At 37.8% G+C, this 14,018-nt stretch overlaps 1 protein-coding gene across 2 annotated transcripts in view; it reads left to right on the forward strand.

Annotated features, from left to right (window-relative positions):
• Hlc (putative ATP-dependent RNA helicase DDX56) overlaps positions 1-14,018 on the forward strand; it is a 35,232-nt gene that overhangs the window by 20,363 nt on the left and 851 nt on the right. For both annotated transcript variants that reach the window (XM_067089998.1, XM_067089991.1), the window contains exons 6-10: positions 2,355-2,458; positions 2,582-2,761; positions 3,604-3,879; positions 3,971-4,148; positions 5,359-5,529. In XM_067089998.1, coding sequence (XP_066946099.1) covers positions 2,355-2,458; positions 2,582-2,761; positions 3,604-3,879; positions 3,971-4,148; positions 5,359-5,529 — 909 coding nt within the window. The remainder of the gene's footprint in view (positions 1-2,354; positions 2,459-2,581; positions 2,762-3,603; positions 3,880-3,970; positions 4,149-5,358; positions 5,530-14,018) is intronic.

Here is a 14,018-nt window from a genome sequence, read left to right on the forward strand (position 1 = left end):
AGAGGAGTTATATGTAATGAGTAAAGAGAAGGAAGAATTCCATATTCAGTTACAAGAAGAGGTCATCTTCAATAAAAATTTAAGATGGGTTTGTGTTATGTTCATGTCAGAAAGGGAACATGATAAAGTTGTCTTTGCTGAAGAACCCAAGGGAAAGTCAGAATTGATGAGGCCTTTTTAAACTTGATCTGCTAATTTATGGCAGAGATTTTGGATGGTGTAATGGAGGACAGGGGCTCAAGATGAATTTCCAGTACCCTCGTGAAAACCCTGCACTTTTTTTCTCTTCCTGATACACGAGGCATGAGAAATATTCATGGGAAATATTGGTGATGCCAGACTGGCAGGAATGGGTGTTTGGAAGTACCAGCAACCTCCTTGTCAATGTTTTCATGACCCTTGAGACTATGCTAAGGCTATACACCTTGTAGCCAATGGGTTGGCACTTTATTATGGAAAGAATAGGTTTCATCTTCTGAAAGAGGATTTTGCATTATTTGGTATTTAAAGCATTGAAGAAGAGATGCAGTTTTGAGGGTTTTTTAAAACTTGTTCTCATAATTAGATTTTCAGGGTTTATGGATGGCTGACATAACATAAAGGCTCAACCCTTATGACAAAGGCAGCCATGAGATCTCTAGGAAGTGCAGCCCACTCATGTTGCCCACAATCTCCTGGTAACTGTTGGCAATTGGTGTCTCCCTAATTTTTATCACTCCCCTTGTTACCTTTTGCCAGAAGTTAATTGAGTGGTCACTCACATATCTCTCAATATGTAGTGTTGAATTTTCCTGTTGAACAACCTGATGACTATTACATACCTGAAAAAAACTAAGGCAGAACCATCAGTACAGGTATATGTGGATACAGAAGAGTGCATCATACAGCTGTTACTGAGATTTTCTCCAAGAAATCACAGTTACTGGCAGATTCCCTTAACATCAGAACCAATTCTTGCTGAATAGTAACTCCTCTTTTATCAGCTTGTAGGGGTGGAATGTGCTAGAGATTCATCATCCTTATCCATATACTTCATCTTCCTTTCCTTCCTAGGTAACAGAATTCTGGGGTACTAATTTTTATGTCTTCATGATTGGTAAGTGCACAAGATTTAATAACAAGAAGTACAGAGTATGACTCATGACTACCACCAAGGTTCCTGTTAATACAATAACACTTATTTATTGTTAGGTAATATTAAATCTTCATTTCAAAAGTTCATTTGTGTTCAGCAGGCCATAGCGTTAATCATTCAGTAGGACAGAGCGTAAGTTTTTCTCTAGTAGCTATTCAGGCTTGGAAAAGTATAGCTTGTTAAAAAAATATGCAACTTTATGACACATTTACTTATTATATCTGCATGAAGTGCCCTTCCTGCTACACCTCTGTTTATACAGATGATTCAGACAAAACAGTAAGTTATCCAATTTGCTACCAAATCAAGATGCATGCTCCACCCATTGGATCTGTAAGGTAGCTACTTTTTACTTGTATGGAGTGTTTGGGAGGTTGGCACAGATATAAGGAAGGTTATGTAAAAGAAATAGGTTTGTATTGAAAAATTTAATTTTCTTAAATTACTCCTTAAGTACCAGTATTTGTCACAAAACGTCTTTATGATTTAGAGAAATATTTATGAGTGATCAAATGAATAGAACTTTGTGAAAGAAATTTATCAAGGAATATTTTAAATAATTACTCAACATCTTCATATGCCTTTTTCTGTACGGAATGCCTCAAAAAAAAACCAGGGCATTAACAAATTATTTGGAAACAGAAGGATTGTATGAGTTATTGTGGCTAGCTACTATAATTGGAAGTGAATGTGTTGTATGTATTGGTATATTTAAGAAGAAAATTGGATATTTGTGAAACATACTGAATAAACCGGGACTTCTCTTCATTAGATGTATATATAATACTGCATAGGAAAGTAAAACGAGAAACTAAAAGTATCAGTGATCAAATAAATGGAGAATCACACTTAGTGGATGCTCCACATTTGGTTGAAATTGTTAGGGAGACTCTCTCTCTCACACACAAACACACACACAGTCTCAATGTGTTTGTATCTAGACAAGTGTGAATAATGTGTGTTTCAGTGATGCTATTGCTAGAAGTCTGAGTACCTAATTGCTAATTATTTTCAGAGCTTTAAGATCCTTTATTAAGCAGTTTTGTCGTGACTACTTTGTTACCTTACTTAAGGAAACTGTGCTTTCTGTACAGCATATTTTTCGTAATCAGTTTAGCAGCCTTTTCTATTTTTCCAGTTAATATACTGGTGATTTTTATAATTATGTGAGTAATAGAAATTTGTTATATTTAGTTATATGTTTATTTTTGTTTTATAGCTTGAGAGGCTGGAAAAAGCTGTCTTGCTTAATGCAATCTTCACTCTCAATATGATACGGGGGAAGACCATCATATTTGTGAATGATGTTGACAAGAGCTACAAGTGAGTGATCCTCAAGATACATATGTTTGTGCCCATAATTTTTATATTGTTTCTTGCTCATGCATTGGATATAAATGTCTTTTAAAGGAAATTGTTTAAAAATGTATATTTTCCTTTGTACAGGTTGCGGATGTTTCTTGGCCAGTATGATATTAGTTCCTGTGTGCTAAATTCTGAAATGCCAGTTGCTTCAAGATGTCACATCATAGATCAGTTCAACCGTGGACATTACAATATCATCATTGCTTCTGATGAACAGACTTTGGAAAGACCTGAAGTTACAAAGAAAAATGATAAAATTGGGTATGATAAGTTTTAGAATTGATTTATGCTTTCAGAAATAGATTAGAGTATCTTTTGTCAACATGCAGTTTCAGTAACACTGCTATTTTGTAACTTGCGTTATACAGATAGATCAACATCACTAATAGCAGTATGCAACTCAGCCAGCTTACAACAGACTTGTCAGTAATATGCAGCATGTACATATGACGGGTTATTAAGTATGATGGCATTGTTGTAGAGTTAGGAAAATGATCTATATTTGAGATAAAATATTTATGCTCCAATTTTTTCACTTTAAACTTATTTGCAAATAAATTTGTGACAATAAATTCTCCAGTAAAACTGTAAAATAGCATATTCAGTATGTTAGAAATCCTGCTAGGCACAAAGATTTGCAGTCTTTTTGACACATCCATGAAATATGCTGTGTTAGATACATATATAACTACATACACTCCTGTAATATATTAAGGTGATTTTTATACAAGTTAAAACTATACAAAAATATATATAAACGAAACAAACTCTCGGTCTTAAAATTAGGATAGAACTTCTAGCGGCAGCTGGAATCCACTAAAATCAATAAAATTGTACATGCAAGGGACTAGTGGCATCTGTCCTTAGTCACGAGTCATGTGGGACCACCCACACCCAAGCAGTACTCTGTGACTTCACCTTATTTACTCTAGTATCTCAGCAAGTGGTTGGTGCATTGGTCAGCCTACTAACAATCACTGATAATTAACATGCAGTAAACATAGACAGCTTGAATAATCATATTTTTATATTTTGTTTTATACCAGGATTGGATGTCTCATCATTTGTACTGATATTTCAACTATTTGTTTTTTTTAATCCAGTAAAAGGGACAAGGAAGCTGGCGTAGCACGTGGCATTGATTTCCAGTTTGTATCAAACATCATCAATTTTGATTTCCCCCCTGATGTCAGTAGTTACATCCATCGTGTAGGAAGAACAGCAAGAGGGGAAAATCAAGGCACTGCTCTGTCTTTGGTGTCAGTGCGAGAGATGCCTATTTTCCAAACAGTGGAAGCAAAACTGCAAGCCTTGATGCCTGAAGATGAAAAAGTTTTTAAGGATTTTAAGTTTGACCTTGCTCAGCTAGATGGATTTAGGTATGTTGTACTTGAGTAATGTTTCATTGAATATTGCATGATTATTAGTTATAGATTTCATTTCTTGAGTCTTATTGTATGTGGTTTGCAGGTATCGAGTACGAGATGCATGGTTCCGTTGCACTGCAGCTGCTGTTAGAGATGTAAGGAAGAAGGAAATACGACAAGAAATTTTGAAATCTAAGCAGCTTGAGTATTTCTTTGAAGATAATCCCAAAGACTTGCATATCCTAAAACATGCCAAAACTGGTCATGGACTACCTCATATAGTGAGTATTGATTTTGTTTTTATTTTGTATTGTATCATTATGTGTAAAGTTAACTGTGTATGCTTTTCACTGAGTAAACCTTACACCAAAAGAAAAAGATATGCCTGATTTTACACTATTAGAATGCAGGGGTTGAATATATTGAGTTATTTAGTTTTGCATGACTTGTTCTATGCATTTTTAATTCTTTTATACAATTTGGGAGGTTGCTAACCACAGTGCCATACAGTAATAAGAAATATAATACTGTAAACCTTATCTCTCCAATACCTCCCATATTCCATCATATTCGATGCTGTTGCATAGTATTTCTGCTGTGTGGGGTTAATAAGGGGCTTGAATCTCATTACTGTAAAGAACTACTACCAGGACCATGATCAGAATGAGGGCTATGTTTTTCAATACAAATTGGAGAATTTTCTAGGAAGATGAGTTTGATTTGGCCAGGCAGCCTCTTTAGCTTGTGAAATTCGTAGCCACAAAATCATTTTAAGGAAGCTTGGGGAGGCTCCATCACAGGCTGGATAGCTTGCTTTTCTCGATTGAGGCTGGATTTTCAGGTCCAAGATGTAGTATATCTGACTAGGGGTATTGGAAGTTGTAGATGACTGGAATTTTGTTACTGGAATAAATTACAAAAATGGAAGACTAGTCAGCCCTGCATTACCAAGGGATTTACTGCCCCCTTCTCCCATTGAAGCCAGTTCCTGAGCAGGTAGACCTTCAAATGGCTAATAGTAATAACCACTTGAAAGAAAATGTAATGGAGGTCATCTTCAAGATGCATCCCCCCCCATGAGAAATTTTTCTCGAACAAAAATTGAAAACTGCCAGCATTTTATTGGAGAATGACAGTGATTAAGTGAAGCTGTAAGATGTTGAAAAATGCTTGTCTGCCAAAAGTCAGACTAAGGAAAGTGAAAATTTGGCAAGTGCATCACTGTGATAATCGCTAATCTCAAAAGTAAGCTTGCTGTATAAAGACCAATACTTTTTGTTATATTGTACTTTTGGTTTTACAGTATTATATCAAAGTAATTAAAGTGGATGTCAGATAGATTTGCACATTATACTAAACACTAAAAATCTTATATCACTGTGTTAAACCATTTTTTAGGGAATTTTTTACTGGCTCAAAATGTTTTGTTTTTGAATGATGCCCAACAGTGGGTGTAAGTGCAAGCAATTTAACTTGTCTTATTATTTACAGAGACATTTGAAGAACATTCCCGAATACAATATCCCCGAATATTTCCGTGCTGCAAAGAAAACATTATCAAAGAGAAATCCAGATTCAGTAGATAGTGAAGATGCTCCTAAATCTAAAGATATCTCAAAGATGTTTAATCGGAATAAATCAAAGAGTAGGAAGAAGTTCATGGTAAAGTATCGTGTGTTTTATTATTAGTTAATTCTTTTTTTTTTTTTAGTTGAGGATTTATTGGATAACCATAAATATTTTGCTACCTATCAAAGATGCTCTCTTGTTGAAATATTTAAATTCCCAGTGGAGTGGATATTGGTTGATTTGATAAAATTAAAAAGAAAAAAGATAATATAATCAGTAGTTAATTATTACTTAATCTGCTGAGAGAGTATATTCATACTGCATTTATTTCCAAATGCCTTTTACTGTTAAAGTTGCATAAAAAGGTATCTTAATTGTCTGCCATCTCATTAATAGATGTTTTGTTGCTACATATTTGTACCTTTGCCTGGTGCTTGAGAATAGACTTGGTAATCAAAGGCTATGAAATGTGTAGAAATATATAGTATGGATATCCATTTAATTTTAATTTAGGCAATGTTATTGTAGTAATTGTGGATAAATATTTTAATACATTACTACTATTTTATGGACATAACCCGTTGATCATCATACTATGGACACGAACTTCTGGCCATGTTAATTTGAAGTGTTTGCTGCCTATGCAGTGATACAAGTAGCTAACACTAGGTAGCTTTTAATTAAACAGACTGGGAAATGAGAGTTTATCTTGTTCCTTTTTATCACTATTGGGCTACTATTACACAGGACCTACACATTACTTGTGTCACAGTGAATTGCTCAATCTGGCTTTTCACCTGTGGAAATGGCTCATAACTTCCTGCCATGAGCCAGCCCCTGAAGGAATAAAGAATTTGGTTGGTTGCTGGACATGTGTGAAATATTCCACATGATTTTGGCAGCAAGTTTAAATGATGAAAGAGTTCATTTTTAAGCTGTCACCATGAGTTATAGGTTTCATTAGGAGTACAGAAGGAGACTAATATACATTGATTGACTACTGTACATTGTTCCGGCAGAACTATGGCAGTGTGTTTCCATCCCTCTCCAAGCAGAATCCACATTTGGGTCAACACTTCAAAAGCAGTGGACTCTAGGAACTACCACTTCAACACCTCTGATGGGTGACATGAAGTGGATATAGCCACTCTGAAATTTCCTTTCTGAATCTGGAAGATCTAGTGAACAGTCTTCTGCTTTACATGAGAAATATACTTCAGATGAGAATTTTGCCTTTCCCATGCAGCAATCATGTATTGAGGGGACCTTGATGGGGTCCACCCAACCCCACCTGAAGAGTCTGTACCTTCTAGGGGGTAGTGATTTATCCTGGACTTCTATACTGCCAGGCAGTGGTGATATCACTGCCTTGGCTTAATCAGTTTTGCAAGTTTCCCCGATAGGAAAATTCTGCTTGCTGTACTTTCAGTACACAGGCGGTGGTGATACGACTGCCTTGGCTCAATCAGTTCATGCAGGCTTCCCTGATAGGAAAATTCCGCTTGCTTTACTTTCTATGCTGCTAGGCAGTGATGATACAACTGCCTTGGCTCATCAGTTCGTTAAGACTTCCCTGATAGGAAATTCAGCTTGCTGGACTTTATATACTCTAAGGCCATAGTGATACAAGTGCCTTGACTTAGCAGTTCATGCAGGCTTCCCTGATGAGAAAATTCTGCTTGCAGTACTTTCAGAATTCTAGGAGGAAATTATGAAAAGTATCAAGGACGACCTTGCTACTGAGCATCAGCATATCAAGAGATGCTATCCATGGTTCCCAAGAGGAATTCAGGTCTGTCGTGGATATGGGATTGGGCGTGATATGTAAAAATTTCTTACCCTTTAAACTAGAGGATAGAGAAGCTGCACAGTCTGTCCAGGCAGAGATATGTTTCTCACCAAAAACCTGAGGTCATGGGAACAGGGTAATAAAAAACTCAAGCCAAAAAGAAGTTGAATCAGTTGTCTAGATCCCTGTTGAAATCAGAATGGATAATAAGAGACAGCCCACTCATTCCCAGAGGTCTGACTGGTAACAGTGATAAGACCAGGTCGGACAATAAAACCTCAAATCATGATGTACTACGGGCACCAATATCTTGCCTCTGATAATGATACTGATAGCCCTTGGCAAGATCCTTCAGTGTGCATCCTTTCAGCAGATGGAAAATACCTCATTAATAAAAGGAAAACTGATTGAAGTTGAGCATATAGAATTTCAGGACAGTGGCCTTTCCCAGTACTGAATGGTACTTTGTGCCTCCTTCAATAGGAATTCAGAAACCATTGAAGGGGATGGTTATTGTGCCTGATATATACATCAGTGAAAGCCGTAGAAGCAAACATATTAATGAAAGCCAGTGAAGCAACCTTTCTCCAATTTAATGGAAAATATAGTGCAATAACAATTTTTCAGAACCAGTAACCCTCTGGGAGGCATCAGCCTTCTGTCTCGTCACTATTAAAAAAATCAGGCAATTGAAGACAGAATTTCAGAATTTTGTGGTGATTGGAAAACAAGGTTTATGGCAGAAATAAACCCATTTGTCTTTACAGTTCCAGTATCTGATAGTGCTATAAAGGAATGGACAACAACCATGGCTGGATTTTATGCTAGATTCCACCTACTAAATTTAGAGCTTCCAGTCTTTCAGAACATTGTTCTGTGCAGTAGCCCCTGTTGGGAGTATTCTACAACTTTCTGGAGTGATGCATTAAGGCTTGAAAGGAAGCATTGGTGGCCTCCAACATTTTGGCCTGCAATGTAACCTCCCTATTGCATTCTTCCCCCATCTGTTAGGGCCCTTCTTGGAGAGTGTTGTTGCACAACTATTTGAACGAGCCCAACAACAGAATTGCATAATACAGGGTGTTTTGAAATTAGAGCTCCCCCCTCTACAGCATAAACTAAAATTGATATGGACAAAAACAAAAGTAATTCAGAACAGGTGATATGGACAAAAACAAAAGTAATTCAGAACAGGTATTTATTTAAGTTTCTCTCTGAGTATTTAAATATTTTGTGTGGCCTCCATCTGCCTGTACCACAGCCTGCATTCTTGAGGGGTATGATTTCAGCAAATCACAAAAAAGTTGAGACTCAAAACTCCATTTCCCTGAGCACTTTGGTCACCTCTCTTCGCAGGTCGTTGAGGCTTGGTATACCATCATAGTTCACTGTGCACGCTTCAACATGATCTTTTAAGATACTACCAATGTTTTCACACACATTAAGGTCAGGGGAGCTACCTGGAAATTCACTTGACGAGAGGAAATTGATACCACTGTTTCGAAGCAGCTCCTGTGTCTGAAGAGCCTTGAAACATGGTACCTTATCATGCAAAAATGTGACTTCTTCAACAGATAACACATTTTCAGGATCTTTGAGGAAAGGAAATACTCCACCAGTAAGCACAGTTTCTGAAGTATTTACCATTCCATGACTGTCCTTTTTCTTTGATGATCCACATTAACCGTTTGGCTGTGAAAGAGAAAAATTTCCAAACATTCAGGAAATATCACAACTTGGTAATAGTGCATGTCATCGCTGATATCATCCAACTTTGCAGCCCAAATGATGTCATTTTTATGATTTGGCTTCCTGATTGTGTAAATGAAGAATTCATCTGAAGTGGCAACATGGAGACCAAGTCAGCTTCATCCCAATCTTTAAGAAATGAACCACAAAACCATGCACGGTCTTCTCTGTTGCCGAGTGATGTTGGGCTTGCTGATAACATGAAGTGGCTTGAGACCAGATTTTTTCAACTCACGATATACAGTACCATAACTTCTCCTCTTTCCCCTTTTTGTTTCTTGTTCGAGCGCCAATTTACATAAAGACTTTCTTGGTCTACCCACTGCCTCAGCTATGATGTCTTTTGACTCCTGAGAAAGGACTTCAGGTCTTCCAAGATTCTCACTCTTTTCGTGATGACAGTCATATGGATTTTTGTTCCAGTTTCTTTTAACAAAGGATTCATCTCTTTTAAAATATTTAAGCTATCCAGGAATGTGAAATGAAGGATGCACCAGCATCCCTGGCCTCTCTGAAGGTTATAGCCTGGATTCGGTCAATCCATCCGATTTCCTCCAAGTTGTTAGCCATGGCTGTATCTAACTCCGTCACTCAGTCTGAAAATACAAGAAATGTAAAATGAAAAATAGCTTAATAGAAACTTAAAATAATGTACTTGGAGATAGGCTATAGTAGAAAACTTCATAACTTTCCATTTGTTCTGTGGAGGGGGGCCACTAATTTCGAAACACCCGATATATACTGTTCTTGAAAAAGGGGAATCTGGGAAACAGTACTCTTGAGAGTTCAAATTAAACTGATAAGTAAAATATAATCTTCCCCCAATTAAACTGATAAGTAAAATATAATCTCCCCCCCTTTTTTTTTCTCTATTTTTTTTTCTAATTCCCCCTTTTTTTTTATTTATTTATTTAGTTAACTAAATTTTTATGTACTCTTTCCCCATTCTTTTCCCAGCCCGAGAAGAACCCTAAAAGAGTTCAGAGGTCTGGTTAAACAAATCATTTATAACTAACTAACCTCTCCCTTAGTCTGAGAAAGCCTGATGTGAATCAGAGCTGTACAAGCCTTCAGACACCACGAAAGGACCCCTCCAACGACATAAGAAAGGACAACAGTAGCATCAGCACCCCTTTCAAAGTGGACAAGACACTTCTACCAGGGAAAAGAAAAAATTCAGGACCACATATTACAAAGAAGGGAAGAGGTGGAGCCCAGTAGGACTTTCATGGTTGTGGTATTCTTCTACAGCATAACATGCACTGGAAATCCTCCTCTTAAGGACACAGTGCAATTTCAGTGGGCTAGGATAGAGATGGGCTCACCCTCCCCTTCCTCTCAAGTAGTTTTCTCTAAAAACCAAACCCCTTTTCAAAAAGGTGTCATGAAAAAGGGACTTTATTTGCCACTAGTACTCTTCAGCATACCAAAGAGGTATTCCTCCAAATGAAGGGTGTTCCTTGACCTGTCAGATTTGAACAAACATTGCATAAGTTTTTATATATACTGTATGTTTATTTTACTGGTCTCAAGAATGAAGGAATTTAGCTTGTGGCCTACCTAGATGATTGGCTAATCTGAGAAACCACCAGAGAAGAGTGCTACTGGAACCTGAGAGTGGTAGTCAACAGACTCCTGTCAAAAGGTTCCTTAATAGTAACAAATCCTGTCTTACATCCAGCAGACTTTTTTTGAGGCTGGGATTTTGTTGGGCTACTCTTTGCAGCCAGCTGTATCTTCCCAGCAGCATTCAAACCAGAATAAGGAAGGACCTGAGAAGATTCCTTGCACAACCCAGCTTTTCCAGGCAACAATTGGAGTGAAGTCTGGGCCTGTTACAGTTTTGGTCCGTGGTAGATCTAGTCCTGAGATTGAGACTGAAGGATTTAAACAGAGTCTGGGTCTCACATGCCAGGAGAAGGCTTTGCAATTGCCTTCATCTGAGATTTGGAAGATACTCTGTCCTTGGACCTGGAATTGGTCTCTGGCAAACAGGCCGACCTGACTCCACTGTTCATAGGAGTGATAATACATGTGGATGCCTTGACAGGTTGGGGAAGCCATTGGGAGGCTTGTCAGTTAGGAGGAAGACAGTCACCTGTTCTGAGAGTGCTATATCAGCTTCCTGGGGTACTGGCTGTCTTTCCTTCTCTGAAAATTGAAACCTTCAAATGGGACCCATGTTTTGTCAGTCTTAGACAGTATGATTGCAGTGTCTTATATCAAGAGGTAAGGCTCATGCTGAGCTCCTCTCAAGTAAGTAATTGCTAAGGTGTTTCCACATTTGGAAGTGGATTGGTTTGCCACGTGAGAACCATCAACTTCCATTGTATGTCTCTGAACCTGGACATTCAGGCAATAGCAAGAGATGCATTCCTACAAGACTATAACAAATGGAAGACAACATATCTTTTTCCTTCTTTGTCCCAGATTTTGAAAGCTTGGAACAGTCTTCTAGTATCTTTCAACGGAACCACTTGCCTAGTGGCCTTGTGGACCTGTAGCCAAACAGTCATTGGTTCCTTATTTATCCAACAACAGGCAGAATAGATTCCATTGCTTGCCATTGATCTATCCCAGACAGGAGGAGGGGAAGGTATCTACTCATCCTCCTCTCTGAGCTGTGACCTTCACGTGGACTTTTAAGTCTAGTCTGTTGTGAAGATAATTTGCCTAACATTGCAAGGTGCCTAGTGCAAAAACTACGGACTTCATCTATACAACAGTTCGATTTGGGAAATGTGGTTAGATTACCCCCTCACAGAGAGCTCAGTTGAAATCTGTTAAAGCAGTTTTACATTTCATTACCTCTTGAGGTTAAGCGCCCTGCTGTTTCAACAATCGTGGCAAACAAGGCAGCTGTGATGGAACCCTTGCCTTATGGTGTTGGAATCGATTCTAATATGGAAATTGTTAATTCTGTTCACCAGTCTTTTACACTGCAAAGGTCAGCTCCTGCAAGGTTTCCTGTTACTTAGTCCCTGAATAAGGTTCTTAAGACTCCTGTCATTCCCTCAGCTCATGGGCCCAATACAACTATAACTCTTATGCTCCAAAAGGCAATCTTCTTGACTGCTTTGGCATCAGGACCTTGGATTAGTGTACTGGGCTCTCTTAGACAACGACATCTAACCACTCGTACACCTAGTCATTTACTGTTGTCTCCTGATGCATCATTTGTGACCAAGGACGAGGACATTTTTAAAACGAAAATCTCCTTTTCTGATATGGAACTCAGTATTTCATACAAACTATTATGCCCTGTTCTAGCACTTAAGATTTACCTAGATGTCATGGGATGATGGGCTGAGAATTATTTTAGTGGCCCTCATTAAAAAGGCAGACCCTTACTCCTTTCCTAAGTCGCATGGCACCCTAAAGGTGTGTACATCGTTAACCTTCTTCGGAAATGTTTCCTTCAAAGAAATCTTCAAGTGTATGGAGTGGTTATTAGAGGTAGTATTCCTAAACCGGTGAAGGTGCAGTAATCCTGCAGCCAGACCTGACAAAATTAGGTAAGTTACTTTAGAACCACAAGGGTAATACATTTTTAGGTTCATGTGTTTACTGTTCTTTATTACAGACCTTAATGGGTATCTGGAACAAAAACAGTTGATAACCTGGACTTAACCTCAAATAAAAAATTCCCTTAACACTATTCCCATGAGAGTGGTGTTCATGGTGAGATATGGGTGGGGGAAGGTGCAGTAATCCTGCAGCCAGACCCAACATAATTAGGTAAGTCACCTCTGAACCACAAAGAATAATACATATATTGATATATTGATTCTTGTGGTGTTTCCTGTTCTTTGTTGCTAAGCACTATGGGTATCTGTAACATGTGACTATACTTTGGACCAAAAATTAACCTGGGTGGTTGGGATTTATTTGTTACGAGCTAAACCATTTTGTCACGTGTCAAGTTTCTTTTGTAAGCTCCTTTATGACAAACGGCGGTTACGTATCGAGAAACAAGTTTTGACATAGGAAAAACCTATTTTTGGTAGCTGCTGTGAGTCCTCAGACCCACCCCTCTCCCTGACGAAAAGGCATGGGACTTGGGTGAACATTTATCTTGCACATACTGGGCATATAATTAGGAAGATGGCCGGCATTTGCTGTTGTCACATCTGTGTGAGTGGAACATAGGCAGTTGCTGTAGTACAGAAGGTAGCTTTATATTCTCTCACTGTGCCAACAAGCACTCTTTTGGCCGAGACCAATTATTAGAGAATTCTTTGTAATTGGTTGAGCTGTCTTTTGTAGTCCTAGGGGGACCAGAGAATGTAACTCCTTTGAGGACTCACAGCGGCTACCAAAAATAGGTTTTTCCCGGGTCAAAACTTTTTTTTTTTATATATAAAATCTCAGAGAAGGTAAACAACAAAGGTGAAATAACATCCACTGTAGCACCTCACTATTTGCTGCAAATTCATCTTAGGAGACCCCATTGACATTAACTTTGCATCTTCTTTGTTTATGGATAATTTCAACAAACTTTACAAATTTAACAGAAATGCTGTAGTGATACAAGACTTTCCATAAAATTAATCTGAAGTTGCTGTCAGTTGACTTCTCATAACCAGCAGAAACCATCAGAAGGGAATTTTTAAATACCATGCACTGCTGCACAATGTGTTAACACATTTTGCAAGTGCAACTTCTTGCCTTATCAGTTTTTTCTGTAGCCTATTGAAAATAAACATACTGCTCTTTGTTTGGAGAAGCTTTGGGAAAATTTCATGGCAAATGGAAAATTAATGCAGGGTATAAGTTATGGGTTTGTACTACAAATTTTACATTATAAGTTATGGGTTTGTACTACAAATTTTACATTTAATTTTTTCATAGAAAAAAATTATGTTATGGGACTGCCATTAGTTTTATCCAGAGTTATGCCAAGGAGTGTTCATTATGAGGTAGTTTCACCAAAATAAAGGTGATCAGTATTTTGAGGTAAGAAAAGAAAGTTGCTGTGCTTTCCAATTATACTAATGGTTCTGTATATGGAGAAGTACTGAACTATTGTCTGCGAGTGTTTTTT

Source organism: Macrobrachium rosenbergii, chromosome 4, assembly GCF_040412425.1.
Source record: "Macrobrachium rosenbergii isolate ZJJX-2024 chromosome 4, ASM4041242v1, whole genome shotgun sequence".
Lineage (NCBI taxonomy): Eukaryota > Metazoa > Arthropoda > Malacostraca > Decapoda > Palaemonidae > Macrobrachium > Macrobrachium rosenbergii.